The sequence below is a fragment of the Rattus rattus genome, chromosome 10 (genome assembly GCF_011064425.1).
Source record: "Rattus rattus isolate New Zealand chromosome 10, Rrattus_CSIRO_v1, whole genome shotgun sequence".
NCBI classification, from domain to species: domain Eukaryota; kingdom Metazoa; phylum Chordata; class Mammalia; order Rodentia; family Muridae; genus Rattus; species Rattus rattus.
In genome coordinates this window covers 7,985,491-7,994,519 of record NC_046163.1, presented here as the reverse complement: position 1 = coordinate 7,994,519, position 9,029 = coordinate 7,985,491, and the positions used below count along the sequence as shown (strand labels likewise).

General features: G+C 44.6%; 1 protein-coding gene across 1 annotated transcript in view; it reads left to right on the top strand.

Moving 5' to 3' along the window:
- The first annotated feature begins 817 nt into the window (after positions 1-817).
- Positions 818-9,029, top strand: part of Acmsd (aminocarboxymuconate semialdehyde decarboxylase) — a 48,039-nt gene continuing 39,827 nt past the window's right edge. The window contains exon 1 of the mRNA XM_032915604.1: positions 818-874. Coding sequence (XP_032771495.1) covers positions 818-874 — 57 coding nt within the window. The remainder of the gene's footprint in view (positions 875-9,029) is intronic.

Below are 9,029 nucleotides of genomic sequence, written 5' to 3'. Positions count from 1 at the left end.
AGAAAGCCTGTCTCATAAAAGAAAATGCTAAAGACCTGGAGATAGCTAACTGAATAAAAACAAAACCCAAAGTAAAGTGAGTTATCTTTGGGTAATAAAACCAAATATAAGAAGAGATGAATTGGGGATAAATCATTTTTCTTTAAAACTCTGATGAATTATTTTATGTCTGAATATATGCTGGTTGTTTTTTTTTTAAATAGAATGCATCTTAATAAATTTTAAATATCAAAACACAAAATTAGTCAACTTTTCGCTGGAGGCAGGCAGGGTCTCCTGTACAGACCAGCCTTGAACTTGCTAGGAAGCCAAAGGTGACCTTGAACTTCTGATCTGTCCTTGGCCGTTTCCAAGGCACCGTAATCGTAAGAGCACACCACCATGTCTGGTGGAAGTGGTGCTGCAAGTGGAGCCCAGGACTTCATTCGTGTTAGGCAAGCCTTCTGCCAGCTGAGCTCCATCCCCATCTCCAAATCAGCCAAGTTGTGAGCTACCACTGAATCTAGGCAGCGTGCTGTACTTTTGACCTCTGAAGCCGAGTACATTCCTGTTTTCTCGTTGAGATTTTTTTTTTTTAATTTTGTGCTGAGTCCTAGTTACCAAAGAATGTTGGCCCCAAACCAAGTGCACAAACAGAATCTTGAACTTTAATAGGGCAGTTGGCATGAACCAACTGGGCTGGCCAGGCCCCCTGACTGGTACCTGAAGATAGAAATAAAGGGACAGAGAAGTCAATGAACTCTGATTTTCATGACGATCTCTCGATATCAGAATTTTCCTTTTTGTATATACACGTGTCTCCTCTGGTCCTGTGGAGATGAAAATTGACATCCACACTCACATTCTACCAAAGGAATGGCCTGATCTAGAAAAGGTAACGGTGACTAATGTTCCGGATTCTTTCTGGATCTTTTCCAGGGTGTCCCAACACCTCTGCTCGTAGATCTCTCACTTCTTTGGAGATGGAATGGGATGGAGTCGTTCTTCTTTGCTCTTGGGGGAGTGATTCTTAAGTTACTAGGTAGCTCTAATTTCCTACTATTTAAAGGTGGCTTTTACGTTCATTTCAATGGAACAATGGGTCAAAGAAATCAGGGCTTTCTAGAGGCTCTTCTCATCCCATCACATGACACATCCTGTCAAATTCCTGGACGATTTAAGTCAAGCAGCTCTGATGACTTTTAAACGGTGTGCTCAGCTGCTGGAAGGGCACCTGCCAAGTACTGGATTGAAAGTCATGGCTGCAACTGAAAGGCCATTAAAAGAAATAGAACGTGGTCGCTTTCCAGAAGGTTTTAAAATAGGTTCTAGAAGCACCAGGAGATAGCTTTGTGAAATGTCTTTCCAGTATATTTCAGGACTCTGTCTGAAACCTTTCCTGTCTGATCTTTAAGCTGTGAACCCTTCTTAGGAAGACCTGGGAAGCAGGTATCTTAGCAATCCCTGGAGTTGGTGACGTGAAATATATGTACAATGGGCGTCTATAAGAGTGCTCTCTGTAAAAAGAAAACGAGGCAGGGCGGACCTGTGGGCTTGGCTCATGATAGTGTTTGCCTGGTATGTTGGAAGCCCTGGATTCCATCTGAAGCACAGAGAGGGGGTGAAAAGTATGTTCTGTGTTTCCCTAAGGATGGAAACTTCCCTTAAAGACTTACTTCTAAGTGTGTGTGTGTGTGTGTGTGTGTGTGTGTGTGTGTGTGTGTGTGTGTGAGAGAGAGAGAGAGAGAGAGAGAGAGAGAGGGAGAGAGAGAGGGAGAGGAGAGAGAGAGAGAGAGAGAGAGAGAGAGAGAGAGAGGGAGAGGGAGGGAGGGGGGGAGAGAGAGAGAGAGGGGGAGGGAGAGAGAGAGAGAGAGAGAGAGAGAGAGAGAGAGAGAGAGAGAGAGTTGTAAGCCAAGCATACTGTGTCACGGACGTCAGATGTCCTTGAGCTGAAGTTACAGGATGCTGGGAACCCGGGTCTTCTGGAAGAGCAGTTCACACTCTCAGTTATCTCTTCAGTACACTCCCTTAAAAACTTTGAAAGTTGGTGTCAGTAGGTTAAAGAATGTACAATTACATAGTACATTCCAGACCGGAAAGGAAGAGAAGGGGGCAGGGAGGGAAGGAAGGAGGGAATGAGAAAGAGAAAGAGGGAGGGAGGGGTGCTGAAAAAAGAAGTGGGGAACATGGAAAAAACTTGTAACTACCTAGACGTTATGATATCTGGTTTTACACAGCCTGTCGTATTCTGGACTGCTCTCACTAGTAATTTACTTAATTTAAGGTGGGGGAAAAAAATGAATGAACTCAAACGCTTTTGAAAAAGTGGTTCCTGGTGCAAGCAAATTTTCTTCTCACTGTTAACCTTGTATAAAAATGCTAACCTCAGGCTCAGGGCGTACCTCAGGTGATGGGCACTTGCCTGCCTGCACCAGGCCCTTGGTTCAGTTTCCTCCAGCACTGCATAAACAGCCCATGCCTGCTGTCCCAGCTTTCAGGAAGTGGAGGCAGGAGGATCAGATGTTCAAGGTCATCCTCCATGAAACTAGTGTTTAAGAAGTATGTGAGACCCTGACTCAAAGGAAAAAAAAAAAAAAGGCTTTTGATCTCAGGCACTTCTTTGTCCATCGGTAAGTGAGCTGGGAGGTAGAAGTAACAGATTAAACTGTGAGAATAGAACTGAGCTGCCTCAGAAAGCCTGTCCCATCATGGCCAGTGGAAAAAGAGATCCCTCATAGCCCAAAGTGGGGGCCTGTCTGCTTGGGAACTTCTTGTCCTAGTCACACCTTATAAAAGTGTAAGCAACACCTCAAGATGTTAATGATTTTATGAGAGGCATGTCCCAGCCTGACTTCTGTGGAAACCATAGGCAGTGACCTTCTTACAACGCCATTTCCAACAGCTTATGAGGAGCCATCCAATGAACATTACAATGAATAGATTAGGTATGAAATACATCGTATTCCCTAACCTGACAGCTTTGGGAAAACACACACACACACACACACACACACACACACACACACACACACACACACACACACACACACACACACACACACACACACACACACACACACACACACACACACACACACACACACACACACACACACACATTTAGGACAGCTCCCAGATCTAGTGGAAGCAAGGAGTATTAAACTCCAGAGTTACAGGTTTTCATTTTGTTTGAACCTCTTAGAGCAAACAAACCAATACTCACCCCAAAGTGTCCAGGACTCCCATGGTGGCCTCTGTCCTGAAGCTTCTCAAGTGTTTCCCAGTCAGGACTCCTTCCTACTAAGACATTTTTATGCCTCCCAAGATATATAAATTGAACATTTAAGACAATTCTTTAATATATATTAAGGATAAAAAGCCAATTTTCATACTAATGTTTGTGTTTACATAAAGAATTAAATCTTGGTTGAACATTTGACACTGCAGGACATCGTCAACGCTTTTCAGAATTGACGGCTATTTTGTTTACATAACTATTAGTGCTGAGAAAACTATTGCACATAAATATGTAGTAGAGAATAACAGAAGTACTTTAGGGGGGATTTAGCTCAGTGGTAGAGCGCTTGCCTAGGAAGCACAAGGCCCTGGGTTCGGTTCCCAGCTCCAAAAAAAAAAAAAAAAAAAAAAAGAAGAAGTACTTTTAGGGCCATTCCACAAAGAATTGAGAATTCTGTCTTAATCCCAAGGCAAAATTCTTTGGGCTGTTTTATGAAATTCAAGCCGGCAAATCAAACGCAATTCAATTCTGTTTGTTTGTTTGTTTGTTTGTTTGTTTGTTTTTGTTCATTTTTCAAAGACAGGGGTCTCATATAGCCCAGGCTGGGCTCTCTAAGTCACCAAGAATGACCTTGAACTCTCGACCCTCCTGCTGTTGCCTCTTGAGTGCTGGGATTTGAGACATAAGCCACCATGCCAGTTTATATGGTGCTGGGATCAAACTCGGGACTTTGTACATGCAAGACTAGCAGACTACAGACTGAGCTATATTCCCAGTCATGGGTTAGCAATACTACAGCAAACATTCTAATGCAGTACAATCTAAAAATGTACTAATAGCATACTTACAGGCTGAGGAGTGATGGCTGGAAAATTCTGGAAGCCTTTGTTTTCCATAATGAATCCATTAAGTTTCTCTAAGAGCCAGAAACTATATATACAGTAGTCACTGTAATGTATTACATACAATAGTCTTGGTTCCCAGCAGAGATGTTTCGGGAGGTGTTCCTTGGCGTTGCACGGTGTGACAGCCTGCACAGTGCAAAGTGCACAGGTTGTGTGTTCAGAACCAAGGCTTCGGAGAAGTTGCGCAATGCGACATGGGCACTGCCTGCCAGAACCACTTGGATTCGTTACATATCTGACGCTGAATTAATGTTCTGCTGTTTCCAAATCTTTTACAACACCCAGTAAATCACCACCACATGAGATCACGACCCACAGTTTAAGGGTGGCTTCGAGATGATCCTCCTTACCTTTTCTTTCCTTGAGAGGGTGGCCAGCATGACACCCACCTAGAGAATGTCATACCAAGAGGGTTCCACGCTCCACGGTCTCTAGCTCTCTGCCCAGATGGGAATCTTGAAAGGGCTTAGAAAGTTCTGTGGTCTAAATGCTATGTCCTCTCAAAATTCATATTGAAACCCAGGAATACTCACAGGTGGAAGCAATTAGAGCAAGAGGAACTGGGCTGTTTTATAAAACAGGCCAAAGGGAACTCTGGAGTTTTTCTTGTTGTAAGGCTCTGCAGGAACCAGGACAGCCTCTTACCACATCAGCTAGCTCCTTCGGATGTCCCAGCTTCCTGAAACTACAGGAAATAAAAGTCTGTGTTTATAAGCCTCCAGAATTGTGTCAGAGTAGCCCAATGGGACTAAGACATAATAAATCGGAGAGTGATTTTCAGTTCCAGTCACATACAGGCAACTGCACAAAGAATCCGATATTGAATCCAATCTTTGCCTCCCCCCCCTCTCTCCCTGCCAACCCCCTTCTCTCTCCACCATGCCCCCTGCATACTACCATGAGATAGGGTCTCATTACATAACCCAGGTTGACCCCCAACTTTGATTCTCCTGCCCCAGCTTTCCTGAGTGCCACATTACAGGTGTGCATGACAATCCCAACTCCTGCCTCATTCTTACTGTGGGACTTAAAGCCAACCTCTGCACTCCCTCACAAGAGTAAGCAGATGCCCACTGTCTCTGGGGGAACACCCTCCTGGCATCCTTGGAAGGAAAGTTCATCTTCCCGCTAGGTCCCAATAAGATTCCCCATTCTAAGCACAGAAGGCTGTTCCCAGCTCAGCCCTAAAATGAAGGCCCTCCCTCTCCCCACCTTGAACCCGCAGAGGAGCCTAGAATAAAGCTTTCTTTTTGCAGAGAAGAGAAAGCTTTCCACAGTAGGCTGTCACATCTCACCTCCCTTCCCTTGTTTCCAACCCCACAAGACTTTCTCCAAGCTGAAGCCAAGAACTGGGCACCAATAGCTGACAGTTTCCAATCGCCCCACCTGCTGGACCCTAAAGTCATTATTTAAACCAGCTGGGAAAACTGAAAGACAGGAGATTCGGAGATACAGAGATGTGCATCCTGGAAACTTCCTGAGCACACCTCTTGGTGGCTCTTTTATACCATCTCCCCCTCCTCGCACCAACTGCATTGGAAGAGTGGTTCGTTCAGTAAGCAGGCTTCTGACCTTGGAGTCTCACATGCTGTAAGCAGAGGACACTTCGTAAGAATAAGAGCAATGGTAATAGTTCTCTGGAGTCCTTTGTACCTCGGGAGATTAAAACCAAAGTAAAGCTGAGGAGGTGCCTCAGTCAAGGGCCTGTGTTCAATCCAGAGCCTATGTAAAAACCAGGTGTGGGGACGTACTCGGGATCCATCACCAGGAAGGTAGAGACTGATCCCTGGGGCTTCTTAACCAGTCCCTTAGTCTATTTGATGAATCCCAGACTGATAGGAGACCCTGCCTCAAAAAACAAAGTGAATGGAACCTGAGGAGAAATAAATACTCTACATCTGCACCTGTCCATTCTCACATGTATACTCACACATGAGCACGCATAAACACTGAACACACATGTATACTACTCACGCATGAGTGCACACAAACAGTAAACACACATGTATACTCACACATGAGCACACACTAACAGTAAGCACACATGTATACTCACGCATGAGTGCACACAAACAGTAAACACACATGTATACTCACACATGAGCACACACAAACAGTAAACACACATGTATACTCACACATGAGCACACACAAACAGTAAACACGCATGTATACTCACACATGAGCACACACTAACAGTAAACACACATGTATACTCACACATGAGCACACACAAACAGTAAACATGCATGTATACTCACACATGAGCACACACAAACACTGAACACACATGTATACTACTCACGCATGAGCACACGCAAACACAAAGAGATAGACAGATGAGTAAAAAAATGACACAACATATGCAGTTAATATCTACATTATTAACCAAGCTTGACAGGTGACGTACTTGATATTCAGAAATGAGCCTAGAGCTTTGTAGGTTCCCCCCAGACATCAAGATCCTCCCCAACTTCTCTCATTCATATAAACCCACAGAGGGAGCTCCATTGTGGGACCACAACCCACAGGTCAAGCAATCGGATCTTTAACATAGTAGAAGTTTCCCTGGGAGTGATGACAGTTAGCCAGTGTTGGAGTAATTAAACTCCAGTGACCATGATTCCCTAAAAGATGGGAGTGAAAGACAGATATATTTATGTGATGCTGGGGTCTTTCTCTGTATTCCATTATTTCTAGTCTACAATAATAGACTAGAAATAATGTGCATGTGCATTTGCGTGCATGTGTGTGTGTGTGTGTGTGTGTGTGTTGTTTTTTTTGAGACAGCATTTCATCTATCCTAGACTGGCCTTGAACTTGCTATGTAGCTGAGGATAACTTCTGACTCTCCTACCTCCACAGTTCTGGAACCATCGATGTATACCACCATGCCTGGTTGGTGCAATGCCAGTGATAGAACCCCGGTCTTAGCAAACGCTGAGCAAGCACCAAACCACATCCTCTGCCCCCTACAGTGGGTATTAAAGTAGCCTTGGCTACAGCAAAATGCCTTCATTTTTTTCATATTGTTTCTTAGTAGGGAAAATATTTTTAAAAACCTGTCTCTGATCCTTTCTTAGTTTCTTCAAACTTTCCAACAGGATAATGAAAAGAATAAGCCACCGCTATTTTGTTTGAGAATCTTAAGTGCTTTTGGAAGAACTAATATCTCCTTCCGAACCTGGTTTTTCTTCTTAAATATTAATAGACACACCCCCCACAACCTCCACTCCCTTGTGCAATGAAGGAAGAAAACAGCAGAGTCAACATATCTGGGATGATGATTAACTAATCGTTTTAAAGAAGTCATTTTTGACAGATCCTTTGCTGCACGCTGGTGGTGATTTCAATCAGGAGTAGGATCAGGATTCTTTTATTTTTTCAATTCGCTTTACTTCCTGCTCACCACCCCTCCTCCCAGTTGCCCCCTCTTACAATCCTTCCACCTCTCTCTGAGAGGGTAGGTATCCCCCAACCCTGGCACATCAAGTCTCTGTGGGGTTAGGTACATCCTCTCCTACTGAGGCCAGACAAGGCAGCCCAGCTAGAAGAACGTATCCCACAGACAGCAACAACTTTTGGCATAGCCATTGTTCAAGACCCACATGAAGACCAAGCAGCACATCTGCTACATATATGTAGGGAGCCCTAGGTCCAGCCTTTGTTTACTCTTTGGTTGGTGGTTCAGTCTCTGAGGGCCCCAAGAGTCCAGGTTAGTTGACTCCATTAGTCTTTCTGTGAAATCCCTATCTCCTTCAGGTCCCTCAATCCTTTCCCCAACTCTTCCGTAAGAGTCCCCAAGCTCTGACATTGTTTGGCTGTGGTGTCTGCATCCTTCTGAGTCAGCTGCCAGGTGGAGCCTCTCAGAGGACAGTTATGCTAGACACCTGTCTGCAAGCATAACAGAGTATCATTCATGCTGTCAGGGATTGGTGCTTGCCCATGGGATGGGTCTCGAGTTGGGCTGGTTATTGCTTGGCCATTCCCTCAGGCTCTACTCCATGCCCTGTGCCTGCCTTTCTTGTAAACAAGATAATTTGGGGCTGAAGGTTTTGTGGGTGGGTTGCTGTCCCTATGGCTCCACTGGGCTTCCTGCCTGGCTATATAAAGTAGTCTCTTCAGGTTCCATATCCCCACTGAGTCTCAGCTAAGGTCACCCCCATTGATTCTTGGGTACTTCCCCTGTCCCAGGTCTCTGTCTCGTCCTCTTTATGCTCCCCACCTCCTCACCCATGTCAGTTGCAGATTTCCACTCATTCTCATGGCCATCTGACCATCTCTCCAGTCTCTCTCCCCACCTGAACCCAAACCTCCCCATTCCCCTCCCTAAACCCTCTCTCCCATCCAGTTCCCTCCCTCCATCTGCCTCCTGTGACCCTTCTGAGTGAGATTCAAGTATCCTCTCTTGGTCCTTCCCTCTTCTTTAGCTTCTTTAGGTCTGTGGAGAGTAACATGGGACCTGCATTTATGGCTAATATGCACTCATAAATGAGTGTATACCATGCATGTCCTTCTGGGTCTGGGTTACCTCACTCAGGATGAAATTCTCAAGTTCCATCCATTTGCTGCAAAATTCATGATATCTCTGTTTTCAATAGCTGAGTAATATTCCACTGTGTAAATGTACCACATTTTCTTTATCCATTCTTCAGCTGAGGGACATCTAAGTTGTTTCCAGTTTCTGGTTGTGAAAAGTAAAGCTTCTATAACATAATTGAGCAAGTGTCTTTGTGGGGTGGTGGAGCGTCTTTTGGTTATATGCCCAGGAGTGTATAGCTGGATCTTGGGGTAGAACTATTTCCAGTTTTCTGTGAAACCTCCAAGAAAGAAAATTCCAGTAATTGGTGGAGGGGAGTCAGTGAAATACTTGCTTTATAGGTGGGAAGGCCTGAATTACATCTTTA